Source organism: Equus przewalskii, chromosome 1 (genome assembly GCF_037783145.1).
Source record: "Equus przewalskii isolate Varuska chromosome 1, EquPr2, whole genome shotgun sequence".
Taxonomy (NCBI): Eukaryota; Metazoa; Chordata; class Mammalia; order Perissodactyla; family Equidae; genus Equus; species Equus przewalskii.
In genome coordinates, this window is record NC_091831.1 from 61633333 (window position 1) to 61647414 (window position 14082).

The 14082-nt window shown below is 53.3% G+C and overlaps 1 protein-coding gene across 50 annotated transcripts in view; it reads right to left on the minus strand.

Moving 5' to 3' along the window:
• CAMK2G (calcium/calmodulin dependent protein kinase II gamma) overlaps positions 1–11646 on the minus strand; it is a 55357-nt gene extending 43711 nt beyond the window's left edge. For 26 of the 50 annotated variants that reach the window (XR_011538180.1, XR_011538167.1, XR_011538172.1 and 23 more), the window contains exons 1-2: positions 11396–11588; positions 9904–9998 (exon numbers count right to left, since the gene is read on the minus strand). Coding sequence is in view for 43 of the 50 variants with exons in the window: in XM_070612631.1 (XP_070468732.1) it covers positions 9904–9998; positions 11396–11460 (160 nt within the window). In the remaining 7 variants the exon portion in view is untranslated. Of the gene's footprint in view, positions 1–9903; positions 9999–11395 lie in introns of all 50 variants that reach the window. The other 24 variants (XM_070612683.1, XM_070612742.1, XM_070612642.1 and 21 more) reach the window with 15 other exon arrangements.
• Positions 11647–14082: the final 2436 nt, after the last annotated feature.

Sequence of the window (14082 nt, forward strand, 5' to 3'; positions counted from 1 at the left end):
TTCACCAGTTTGGATCCCGAGTGTGGATCTGCACACCACTTATCAAGCCATGCTATGGCAGGTGCCCCACGTACAAAGTAGAGGAAGATGGGCACGGATGTTAGCTCAGGGCCAGTCTTCCTCAGCAAAAAGAGGAGGATTGCTGGAGGATGTTAGCTCAGGGCTGATCTTCCTCAAAAAAAAAAGACTCCAGGATTTGTGGGGCATAGTCCAGTTCACCTCAACTTCTCCAGACCAAGGCAGGTGACTTCACATCCACATCCGACAAGTGATTCCTGCCCACCCTACCTCTACCTCAAGAGCAGAGAGCCTCTGAAAAGCCTCCTATGAGTCTCACAACCATCCTACCAGGTAGGTGCTATGACTGTCCCCATTTCACAGATGATGAAACTGAGGCCCACAGAAGTTAAGTAACTTGCCCAAGGCCCTACAGCAGGAAAGGGACAGAACTGGGATTTAATTCACATTTATTGTTTTACAAACCAATCCGAGCTTGTCCTAAACTTTCCCTCTAGCGACAGCTCTGCTTTGTGGAAGGAGGAGGTGGGGATAGGCAGAGATTAGTTCCTGCTGCCCAGTTAATCCATCCCTGCTGCCCAAAGATCTGGGTCATGCATTCCTTCCAGTCCTCAGGTTCAGCATGACCACTGACCAGGATGCAGCCAGGAGAACCCCAGGTAACACCACATTCCCACATCGCCTGGGATCCCTCAGTCCCGGGGAATTTCAGAGGTTGGGGTAGTAGGAAGGAAGTGCTAGAAGGAAGGAAGGTAGAAGGAAGCAGTGCTAGCCCTGACTGGTGGCAGGGGGGCTTGCTTCTTCCAGATCTAGCTAGATGTCAGGGATACCCACCTTCCTCTCCCCCGCCCCTAGACTTAGGATGGAGGTACCAAGCTAGCCAGCCCCAAAGGTACAAACTCACCGGCCCTCGTCTCTGACCACTCACCTCACTACCCTTCAACCCACAACTCTCAGGCTTGGCTGCCCAGGCAGGTGCAGGAGAACAGCATCTTGCAATGTGGAGGTGGTAGCTGAGGGGAAGGCCCAGAAGATTAATGTTTATCTCCTCCCTTAAGTCTCTTACTGGCTAATGGTTACAGTTCTACAACAGGAACAGCATTAAAAATAGGGGTGCTCTGGCTTTACCACTGACTCAGAGCGGGAAGAGGAGAGAGACAGACTCACATTCCCGGCTCCTTGAAGGAGCTGCCCAGAGTCCAGAGGGTCCTTGTCAGTCACTTAATTTAACCCTAACTCCAAGAAGCAGAGCCCCACATTCTGGGTGAGGCCTATGTCTTCTCTGAACCTGAGGCTGTGCCTTGGTCCTCACTCTGATCCTCAGCCATGGAATCCAGCCATTAGCACATCAGTTTTGGAGTCAGACAGCCCTAGATTGAGTCCCAGTGCTGCCATATTGGGTGAGTTATTAAACCCATTTGAGCCTCATTCATTCATCCAAAAAATATTTATTGAGGCCTACTATGTGACAGGCACTGTTCTAAATGCTGGGGATACGGCAGTGAACAAAACAGACAGCAAGCCCCACCCTGAGGGAGCTGACATTCTAGTGGGTCTGGGTAGGTGGCGGGAAAGACAAGAATTGGATGATACAATGTTGTGGCAAGTGCCATGATGTGGAAAATATAGAAAAATAAAGCAGGGGAGGGGGAGAGTGTAGATTTAAATAGGGCGGTCAGGGAAAGCCTCAGTGAGGAGGTGGCATTTGATTAGGACCCAAAGGAGGTGAGGTAAGCCAGGCACATATCTTGGGAGTTTCCTCACTTCTAAAACGGAGGCAGTGATATCTGTGGATTAAATAAGGTAACTGGGTAAATGCTCAGCACAGTGCCTGGCACACAGGGATAGCCTCCTTTCCAAGGGCGCAGTAATAAGACAGAGGAGGCCTCCCAGGCTGGGCTTGTGGCCATGGCTATCACCAGAGACACTGAGAGAGTTAGACCCACTCTCCCTCAGCAGGGGCAGCCACAGGGTCCACAACGCACCAACTGAGCCCTCTGACCCGGCTCCCCAGCAGCCCTCCTGGGGGCAGTGGTGTCCCTCCTATTTTGGTAGAGCCCACCCATGTCTATAGCCTGCAAGTGAAGGTTAGCAACAGGTGCTCCTCAGAGAGAGAACGGCCCAGCAGGTGCTGATGTCTGTGGGATCCCTCCTCTTCCCTGGCCTCAGCCTGCCCGGTTGTGACACCCTGCCATCCAGAAGCTCTGCTCAATGAGCCAGGTGGTTTCTGCCCACCACACTCTCCCTGCCTCCTTACACCAAGCACAGCCTCTCCAGCTGTTGTCTCTTGTCCCTTTCCCCCATACTTCCTGTCCTGTAGTCCCCTCCGGGGTTGCTCCATGTCTGGGAAAAAGCAGAGCGGTCTACCTCAACAGCAGCGGTGTTTCAGCAACAAGCATGGTCTGTAGAGCATCTTTCCCAGATGCAAGGGGTGTGCTGGCTAAACTCAGCATCCCCAACCCCAAAAGTGGCAAGGTCACTGAACTGGCTTGGTCCACAGTGGTAGGTCTAGGGCCTGGCTCAGCAACCCAAGGTGATAACACACCAGCCGGTACTCTTGTCACAAAGGTGGCCTTCTCCCTTGAGACATCCCTCCTTCTAGTGACCACTGAGCTCACTGTTCCTAGGGAACAGCTCAGATCTTCCAAGGCTGACCCTCTTCCCACCCACTTTTCTATGGGCTTGTCCCCACCCCCTCACACGGCCCAGCCCCCCCTTCCTGTTTGACAACAGCCACTTCCCGCTTTTGCACAGGGCCACTTCCTGCCTGCCTGTGTGCTACTACCATGGAGAGACCCACCCCTGCCGGCCTTCAGCCCAGCTCCAACCACAGCCTTCTGCAAGGTTTTCCCCCTCAAGAGCAGAGTAGCAACAGGAGCAGAAAGCAGAAGCAGCTGTTATCAGAAACCTGTTTCAGGCCTTCCCCAACAGCCCACCAGGGTAGAGCCAGGCCAGGGAACATAAAGATCCCTGGAGGCCATGCCTCTCCCACCTTCTGCCCAAGCACTTCAAGACTTGGCCCAGGGCACCACAAAGGCCAAATATCCTTCAAGGGAAAGGCAGCGAGGAGTGACCAGATATGCCAAGGGAGGTAGAAAAGAGGAAGCAGACAGTGAGGAGACAGCCCGTGGCGAAGAGGAGGCAGAGCCCTAGAACCACCTCTCCCCTAGGCCCCCAGCAGGCAAGGCTACTCCAAATGCACTTTCCTTCCCCCACAGGATTGGGGGCCAGGGAGGGCTGGCCTCGGATTTTCCATGGCCCTGCAGGGACATGCCTGCTGATTTAGTGACATTTCTCTAAAACCACAAATGCCAGCATTAGCTTCAAAGAAGATCCTGCTGCCACCTAAATATACGACCCTCTGTGAGCAAGAAAGGACACAGATCCCTACTCTGACTATGAAGACCCTCTCCAAGTTCCAATCGCAATGACATCCTTGACTTTTTGAGTATTTCAAAGGCCTACGCCTGTGGCCCCAACATGGATCATGAGAAGCTTCGTATAGCCCCATTGATTTCAGACACTCGATGTGGGGCTTCTCCTCTTGCTGCCCGCCCTGAGTACTCCTTCCTCCTTCCCAAGGAGTAAAGGCCCCTGTCTGGCCCCTGAGGCATCACTCTGAGGACTAGAAACAAGGGCAGCATAGGGATTTGGTGTCATAATCCACATTCCCCAGCTGCTTATAACAGCCCCTGGCCTTGGGCATTGACCAGTGGGGATCCCAAGCCACAATCCCTTTGACCTCACCCTGACACTGTGACGCCACATCCCTTCCTCTTTGAATCTCACTCTAAAGGTGCAAAGAGTCTCCAATTAAGAGCAAAGTCCATTCACCATGTAAGAGTGGGGGCCATGGCTTCTAATTCCTTCACACCCATATATATATACCTGGGGACTAGCTGAGGGCTGTGAATACAGTGGGACGGGATCTGAAATGTGCCTACATGAACCCCCAAGGCTCTGTCCCTTAACCTGGTGCCCTCCCCTTCTCTTCAGTCCTAACTCGAGCAGTTTTAACCAGGTGACACAAAGACTTGAGCCCCACTTTGGCCTTTGGCTCTTAAGACAAGAGAAGCCTTAACTAAGGAGGGAAAGGAGCCCCATAGCAAAAGTCTCCCAAACCAGACTGGATGGAGAAAATCCCCATGGGGTCACTAGCAAGCCCCAAGAAGGCAAGGCTCTGCTTCTGGACACTCTGGACAGTCTCAAGGGCCAGAACAGGGTCAGCCGCTGAGCTCTCCATGCCCCCAGCAGGGCTCAGGGAGCCTGCAGCCTTTACCCACTGTTTTGGTGACATTTCCTTCATGGTAACCAGCCCCAAGTAAAACATCCCAGGAAGCAGACCCTAAAAATAGCTCCTCCCAGGGCAGCAGCAAGCGGGGGAGGGGAAAGAAAGGGAGGAGAAAAGAAGGGAGCAGATGGGAAGCTGCTGCTGCTGCTGATAGGGCCCAGCATCTAGAGATGGTGCTGGGGGGACTGGCTGGAAATATTCCCACCATAGAGAGGTCTGTACCCAGAGAGGAGGGCATGGACGAGAGCGAGGCCTCAGCCAGCAGAAAGGAGGGATTTGCTCCACTGCACTTAGAGTTCCGAACCTAGATGGAGAGGCGGGGTGGGTGGTGGGGGGTGATATACCAGGATTCATCACAGGAACAAAATAGCCAGAACTTGTGTTTTAAAGAAAGGAGCCAAGGGGTAAGTGAAGACCACACTGCTTGAGGATGCTGGGGTTGGAGCGCTGGCAAAACCATTGGCATTACCTACAGCTCAAAATAAACCAACCAAACTTTTGTGCCTTGGTTTCCCCAGTGGCCCTGGGGCAGAGCTGTCTGGCTGTGGGCAGATGACAAAGGGCCTCTGCTGTGAGGCACTCGAAGTACAAAGTACCCATCTCTTCCTGTCACCACCTGTTTGGCACCCATGGGATCAGGCCCTTATCGGCCTGCCATGACTGTCCAGAGAACAGCAAGCACAGAGACGGGGACAGGAGTCTGTCACACCCACTCCTCCCCTTCCCTGTCTCCAGCCTCAGCAGAGAATGGGGTCAGCAACTCACCTCTAGGGTTTCAGCACAGACTCAAAGCTTGGAGCACAGCTTCTAACAAGGGACCAGAGCAAGCAGCAGGAAGAAAGCAGAGGCCTCTCCTATGGGATGGGGCCACCTTCCAACCTCCATCCCCACCCCATGATGCCAGCATCCAAAGGCACTCTGGGAAGGTGGGTAGAAGGGCAGGGTGACATGCCAGTGCTGTCTGAGCTAAGTCACACAGCTCACTGTATGACAAAACCGGCCCAGTATAAGCCTTGGCACAGAGAAATGACCTCCAGGCTGCTTCCTCATCCACTTAGAGGGAAGAATCAGAGGAGCTCAGTCACTTATATACAGGATGCCCATTTCTAGTCAACAGAAATTGGGCTGTCTTATCCTCAGGGGGAAAGCATGGTTTTGAATACAACCTCCTTAAATGCTTCCTCAAGTCCAAGAGTCCTAGAGTTCTAGCACTGCCTAGATTTCTCTTCCTTCTCTCCCTCCCTCATTGGTGCTTCACCCTCCCCTCTGTTCCTCTCCTCACTTCACCCAGATCCTTAACAGGAAAGTCTCACTTGGAGATACCACAGGGGACACAAATGTCATGGGGGCTACTCAGGTCAACACTAAGGGGGTGGGGCCTTTCAGCTGGCACCACCCAGGGGGATCCTATTTCAATACCCAGGGCCAGCTGGATGCAAAAAGGGACAGCCTTTGCCCTTCTTGTGGCCAACATGCCACAACCCCAGCCACTCGGCCTGCCACAACCATGGACATGACATGGACATGAGATCCCATTCTGGGGGCTCAGAATGAGTCCCGTAAACACAGAACAGCCCATGTGCACAGATGGCCACATACCAGCAGAGATAGCCCTGGAGCAGGCTGAGCCAAGGTGTCTCTGGTAAATCTCAAAGAACATGGCAAGAGTAATTCTCGCTGCTGTTGCAGATTTTAAATGGCATTTCTTAAAGCGTGGATCAGGGACCACCTGCATGAAAGTCACTAGGGCACTTGTTAAAAATGTAGATTCTGGGGCCCCACCCCAGATCTCCTGAGGTAGAATCTCTGTGGACAGAGCCCAGGAATCTGCATTTTTAACCAGTACTCAAGGTGATCCCTACGCACACTAAAATTGAACATCGTTGCTTGGAGGAAGTCTCAACATTGCTTTATAAGGCCATTAATGACAAGGAAGGAAGAATCATAAGCTACACTGTCTTCCTACATCTCCCACCTGCCTTATTCTCCAAGCACAGCCCTTTAACCTCATCTGTCCTCTCCAACAGCTGTGTCAGGCCTACACCCTGGCTCCATGGATCAGAAAGGGGGAACCCAAGCCAGCACCAAGGTACAAGGGTTCCAGCAACTTGGCTCTGAGTTTCCTGAAAGCCAAAGCCAAAAGGCAACCATGATTAGTTACATAGTCCTCTTAATCCATTCATTCACCATGTATAGGCTGGGTATGTATCAGGCACTTTGCTAGGCCCTACCCACACAGAAGTAAAGAAACAGATATGGTGCCTACCTTACCACCCAGGTCCTCAAGAAGAGGAAAGCTTTTCCTAAATGTATTTAGCTTCAATAGAAATTTCTTCACATGAGGTATACAGATTAAATAAATGGATAAATACAGCAAGTGCTGTAACACATTTCATAATATTGTTTCTAGTAGCATCTCTAAGTAGGGCCAAGTATCCACAGTAGTAAAAGCAATTGGAATCCAGGTAAATGGTCCAAATACAGAGGTTTCTTATGATGCTAATTGTTCCAAGGATAAATCTTAAATTACGTAGAAGAAAGAAAGGACCATTTGCCCTTCAACTGTAGCAATACAGGGAAATGCTTTGGATATAAGCAAGAGAGTGAGATATAAAATGTTATGCTCCACGAGGTGAAAATCTATATGCATATGAATAAAGATAAGAAGGGAATATGAAGATGTAAAAATAAAAAAAAGACATAAGGGCTCAGGCTCCTGGGGGGTGGGGAGTGCTCCTAAATCTTAAAATAACGACTTATCATTGCCATCACCTGGCCCACTAGTGCCTGCATCCAAGCCTTTTTTAAATGCCTCCTTCAGCCTAGCTGAGAGCTAAGCTTGGAACCATGGGCTCCCTTAAGAGCCCCAACTCCACACCTATCGCTGTTCCAAAAAGCAAATGGAGTGACGTTACGTGACTTTCAGTGACTTCGTGTAGACAGGCCTGCAGTCAAAGACGGTCTCTATGCACAGCCATGTTAAGTCCCTACCTTGTAACACAGCCACTGCCATGGGCCTCTGAGGCTACAATGACAAGAAGCAACACAGCAAAGGAAGGATTCCTATCCAGATCTGACCCCCTACAAGATCTGGAGATTTCGCCCCATGCCTCCTGGACCACCTCACCATGGATGCCAAGGTGAAGCAGCTCAATACCCTCTTCCTTTCCTTTTGGTTTGCAGCACAGAGAATCATAAACAAGAAAGAAAACAGGCAAGGAGAGAGCAAACACACCAAGCTCCTTTAGACCCTCATGGATGACCTTGGTGAGCCCACCACATTCCCAGACACAGAAATCCAACACCTGCGGAGCCCTAGACAGACAGACAGTAACGAGTGAAACCCAGCCCCAGCTGCTGCACCTTTATAAAATATACAGCGTAAACTGAGAGGCTGCAGGGAAGCCACGGCCTTCACTCCCCAACCCCATGGGCGCCAGCCTAGTGGGCACCCTGGCCCAACCCTCTCCAGGAGCTCACATCCCCCACGCCCACACCTACAGTAGTCTCTGGCTTGCTCCCTCCATCTCCAAGACAACACCCTCTCACTCTCCCACCTCTGAACAGTACTGACACTTACATATTCCTGACCCTTCTTGTTGGCATCTATGCCCATCAGCCAGGACCAGGCCTCTGTTCCAAAGTTAACTTGGCACAAAAGCTACACAACAGAGCCCCAGACTTGGCATAACCATATCGAGAGAGGGGGAGTTGCTGTCTGAAGCATATGATCTTACACAAGAATCTTCTTCTTGGGGAAAGAAAATCAAACGGAAATCAAATCTCATCCAGCTTGGGCAGAGAAAGAAAGATTTCAGTTGGGAAAGACAGGACAGGGTTGAAAGGACGTGAGGACGGGAAAGGGACATAATCACACAGATCAAGGAAGTTCGGGTGAGTAGGGAAGGAGTGGAAAATGACAGCCCAAGGCAGGCAGCTCCACAAAGTTACCACATCAGCTATCCTCACATGCCAGAGTTCAGCTCCCAGCTGTCTCTACCTCCCTCACCCCTGGGTCAGAGGATACTGGTGAGATGAGGAAAGCGAAGCATTGCATCATTAACTGGAGACACCAGACACCAGCCCCAGGGCCATGCTGTGTGGGCATAGGGAGGCATCCATTCTCAAACCATCGTCCCTGCCTGCACCCTGCATCTTTGGCCAGAGAGCCAAAGAGCCCAGCCCACTGCACTGTCCCCCCACCCTAGGGGAGGAGGGCATCTGGCTGTCCACCTATCTCTAGGGCAACAATTGCATCCAACTCAAGGTACCCAGAGAGAAAAAAAACAAACAAATAAGTCAACTTTATAGCCAATGTAAAGGAACAGAAAGAGATGGGGGCTGGTAGGGAGACAGCAAGACAAACTGTGCTTGTGGGGATGGGGAGAAGCCCTCCTAGCCAGGAGGCAGACTCAGCTCTGCTAAACAGGTCCCAGAATAACGTCAACATGACAGAAGCCCACTGTCATCTCTGTGGAATTTTATAGCTTCTCTGATGCTTGGAGACATCTACTACATCTCTTACCCCAGAAATGCCTGGGTCATTACTAGCCATGGCCCACGTCTTCCCCAGGGCATCTGTCCTGGCTCTTAATATGTTTATGGCATCCTATTGCCCAGCCCTAATTCCTTCCTCTGAGTCTCATACCTTTGTCCCCCGGCTGCACCCTGCAGCCTTCAATGACCTGACCTATCCACATACCTCCGTACTCACCAGACCTATACACAGAGCACTTCACACCTTGCTGGGTCTATACCTATCAGATGAGGTGAGTTTGGCAAGCATCCAGTACAAGGTACAGGGAGTGTAGGTTGGAGGTGTGAAAGGCAGGGCCTTACGCTCCCCGCCTCAGGTACCTGGGAGGCTCTTGCAAGTCAGGCTCCAAGGCCTGGGCCTTCACAATCCTCAGACCCTGAGGCAAGGCTGCTCCTACCCAGACCAGGCCACTGAGATTTCCAGATCATGAGGCATCACCCTCCACCCAGGACGGACTGCATCTGCTGCTGTACCACCAAGTTTGTAATTTGATCAAAAAAGCAATCAAGTTCATCTGGCAGGATTTGTTCCCAAGAAGCCTTCAGCAGTAGCAGCCTCCCTTGATGTTTACAGATTTCCTTCCCTTGGGAGTCTGTTCTGCCGCCTGGTGGGCAGGGGGAGGCTAGATTTGTCAGAGCTGTTCACTTACTCTATCTTCATCCTAAGTCAGCACTGGGGCACAGGGACTAAGACAGGCTACCTAGGAGTGGCTACCAGTGCCCCAAACACAGAGACTCCAAAAGACCCAAATTAAGACCTAGCCATTCCATGCCACCCACCACTCCTCATATCCTCCCCCTTCCTAAAAACCAAACTCCTTTGAGCCTTTAGGGACTACTCCTCCCTGAAGCTACCTACATCTCTTACATTTTCTTCATTCTTTTCTACCTGAGCACTTCCAGTCCCCATGCAACTCCTGCCTGGCTTCAAAGTCTACCCTGAAATTCCAACTCTTTTCCAAGTGCTGAAACACACAGCCCCCAACTCTAGGAGCACCTTCAGAAGAAGCCGTAGCCCTTGGAGGCACCCCAGGGAGAGGCAAAGATGGGGAACTCACCTCGGGCAGACAACTTCTTGGTATTGATGATTTTTGCTGCATACTCCTGCGTGGAGGTTTTCTTCACACACCTGCGGACCACAGAGAAAGCACCCCTGGAGGGAGAAGGGGGAAAGAACTGGGACACCGAGCAGAGTGACACAGACATGCTTCAGGTCTGAGGACAGCGATGCTCTTATCAACAGACCTTTAGTCGAAATTACACAGGCACCAGCATAGTGACCATCACCATCCAACATGGGGCAGAATGGTGGCCACTGCATGACACTGAACAAATGCGGGTGGAGGACCACCCCACTCCCACCCCCAGATCTAGCCGCTGAGCAAAGCAACAGCCCCAACCTCAGGCTATACATCAGGAGCCGGTGGGCAATGCTTAAAACACACACCTGCTGCATCTCAGGGACAGTCCTGCAGGCCCAGGCAAGGGAATCAGGAGAAGGGAACAGAGACCCTGCCCTTCTCTCAGCAGAAATAGTTGAAGGTAGGGGAAGGAGAGACTAGAAAGAGGGTGTAATCGCCTGAGAGAGAAATCTCCCTCAACCATGAGTGAAGGTGAGGAAAGTGAGGCTCAAATCCCCCACGCTGGCTTCTTCCCACTGTATCCCAGCTCAACTGACAGCAGGGAAAGAGAGGATCCAGTTGTGGCAGTTGTGAGTCTCAGACATAAATAGCTCCCCCCCACATAATATCTTTCTCCACCTTCCGCCCTCCGGCGCCCCCTCCCCCCCCCCCCCCCCCCGCAAATGAGAGCTCGCACTCTTCAGCTCTGGAAACGTCTGGGTTGGGGGGGGCGGGCAGGGCGGGGGCTGCAGTGGCCCTGCTCGGCGCCGCGGGGCGGCAGGGGGGGTGGGGGCCGGGGTTGCTGCAGCGGCCAGCTCAGTGCAGAGGGGAGGGGGATGCTGCGGCTGCGGCGCGCGGCTCCTGGGACCACTGCGGGGATGGGGGGAGGGGACAGGGGGGTGCTGCAGTACTGCCCAGCAGCGGGGCTGGGATTCTGGAAGCGGCACTAGCGGGGGGGGCGGGGCCGGGCACTAAACATCCCCCTACACCCGGGCACCGCAGCAGGCTTGGAGCTGCAGGGCCAGGGAGGGTCCTGAGTGCCAGGCACGTGGGACATGGGACAGGGTGCTGAGTGAGCTCCTGATCAGGGTGGGGAGGGGGTGGCGAGCAGGCAGGGTCGAGATGGGGGGCGCCTGAAGGGTGTGGGAGGGGCGGGGCTGGAGGGTGCCCAGGACCGGTCCGTGGGTTGCAGTCCCCGCGGCAACGCGCGGTGCAGCAGCCCAGGCAGCTGCTGCAGGGCGCGGAGGGGGCTGCGGGACAGGGAGCTGGGGGCGAGGGGGCCCCGGAGGCGGCGGGCGGGAAAGGCTGGGGGTGGGGCGGGCCGAGGGGGCGCTGCAGCGGCCGGTGCAGGGCCGGGGGGCGGGGCGAGAAGCCGCATAGCGCCCAGGCGGCGGGGGCAGGGTTGGGGGCCGCGGCTGGCTGGCCGTACTTGCCGAGCTCCTCGAAGAGCTGGTAGTCGTCGGTGAAGCGGGTGCAGGTGGCGGTGGTGGCCATGCTGGCGGGCGGGCGGACGCGACGGTGCAGCCCGCGCCGACGTCGGTGCACAGTCACCGCCGCCCGGCCGAGGGAGCAAGAGGAGGAGACGGGGCTGAGCCCGGCAGCACCGCGAGACTTTACCGGAGAGAGCGAGGGAGGGAGGGACACCCCCGCGCCCGCCCGCCCGCCGGCCCCCCTCCGCCCGGCCCCCGGACCGCCCCCGGGGAGGGGCCTTATGCCGCCGGCCCCGCCCCGCCCCGGGAGCGGCCCGGGTTGGGCAGCACGCGCAGGGGAGCTGAGAGGAGGGCGTCCTAGCCCCGGGCCACCCAGAGGGAGGTGAAAGGTTCGCGACCTGTGGGCTCGTCCAGGGAGGGACCCTGCAAGGGCTGGGGATGTGCGTGCGAGTGTGTGTGCGTTGCGATCGTGTAGGGGTCTGAACCACCGAGTTCTTTGGCGGGCCCCACACACGGGTCCTAAGCACCCAGCCCAGCTCACACATTGTGGAGAGAACGCCAAGGTCAAAAAGCCCGTGTCAGACTGCACATTCTGCCCCCAGCCTGTGCAAAGCCAGCTCTCAGCAGCCTTCCTTCGGGAAGCTGACAGTCTAGACTCGTGTAAGCATCAGGGCCATTATTAGATAAAACCCTTCAGGCACGAGTTGTTCAGGTAGACCAGGCCAGGGCCAAGTATGCAGGTGGAACTCTGCCTTGCTGCACTCCAAGCTTAGAGATGAGAGAACATTCTCTTTCAGACCAATAATGAAAGGAATGAATTGGGAATAATTAGCAAAGGTTTTGTGCTGTGTGGACTAGAAGAGCAAGCAGAAGGAAGGAGAAAATAACCCCATTTTCTTGCAGGGCACCCTGTGTTTTTATTTTATGGCACTCATCACATTTTGTGTGTTTGCAGGTATGAGAGGCAGTAGAGCTAGAGCATGATTATGGAAAGAGTCTGGGGTCGGACTGCTGGGCTTGGATTTCTAGGCAACTCACTACCAGCTGCGTGACATTGGGCAAATCACTTAATCTTTCTGTTCTTCAGTTACCTTATCTGAAAACAGAAGAAAATAGGGTTGTGAGAATTAAATGGGCTAAATCACATAAAGCACTTAGAATAGTACTGGCACCTAATTATAACAGTGTTAGCTGTTATTATTTAACATTTGCCTTCCCACTAAATTGTAGGCTCCAATAGGGCAGGATCTCTGCCTCCTTTGTTCACCATTGTATTCTCAGCCCCAGACCCTCATTAAATATTTGTGGAATGAAGGGACTCCTTAGGGCCCTGGCAGAGGGAGGTACCATCCCATCTTCTCTTCCCACTGTCAGAGGATGGTAGGACCCAGCCACATAACTGTCTTGGAGGAGAAACAGGCTGGGCAGGTTCCTGACCTTCCCAGGTAGCTGTACCCCAAGTCAAGGGCCAGCCCCAACTGGGCAGGGCGGATCTCAGCCAACTGCTGCAGTTCAGTCTTGATTACAGCAGGACGCCCACTGGGAATCTGGCCTCTATTGTCAGTAGGCTGACTCTTGGGCACTGGGAGAATGCAGCTGAGAGGCTGAGAGGTGTCCCAGCCTCCCAGGCCGCCTCCCTGAGTGGGTGGGTAAGAGCAAAGCTTCCAGGGAGGGCTCCCATCTTTCCTTACCCAACTGCCCTGGGAGCTAGTCTGAAAACCAGACCTATGGGGACAATTAGGGAAACAGGAGAGGAAAAGCACTAACAGGTTGCCTGGGAGGAGGGCAGAGAGGGCTGAAGGAAAGGGTTGAGGTGACAGAACATTATGCCCCACCCCTCCCCAGGGCAACAGGAAGTAAGGCACTGAGGAGTAAGGCCACTTCCTGTCTTGAAGCACTGGGGTGAGAGCCTGGTTCCAAGTCCCAGCATGGGGCAGGGCAATGAGACAGTATGCTCAGGGATGACAGTAAATCTGTCATCTACCTTAAAGGCAGAAGCAACGACTAGTCTGCACTCCAGAAATAGGGGCTGCATATTAATTAATCATCAATGTGCCCTTCCTGAGTCCTCAAGGTGACTTGGTTCCTGACCTCCAGATGCTGAAACTTTATATTCATTAATGTAAGGTGGAGTGAGAAGACGGAGAGAGGTCAAAACAAGCATAGACTAGGGCTGCATGGAGTCCCCTAGGGTGCCCCAGGTGAAAATGTGAAAACAGGACTACAACTCTGACCTCTCTCATGCGTCCACTGTTGAAGTGGATATCTTCCTTGCTGAGGGTGAGGGTTCCGCACTGGGTATTTTAGGGTAACCATATAAAGCACTTTGCATCGAGTCTCTGGGTGAAAAGAAGAGTGATGAGAAAAACATTGGGGTGAAGCCTCAAGGATGACTCATAGTCCTATGTAAGTGGAGCTAGCCAACTTTCAACAAGTATTTATCAACTGCCTACTATGTGCTTGGCACTGCCTCTTACTTTGCAAAACATGCAAATAAAGTGGAAAATTAGAATGTAAACAATTAGAAGGAAACTTCTAATCATTCTCTACTTTTTCCTTTCTATGTCTACCCCACTTCTCTCTCCCTCTTCACTGCTTCTCTCAATAGCTTACACTCTGACATGGCCACAGTGGCAATTTGGAGCCTATAAACACCTTTGTGTGCACACACAAACACACACCCTTG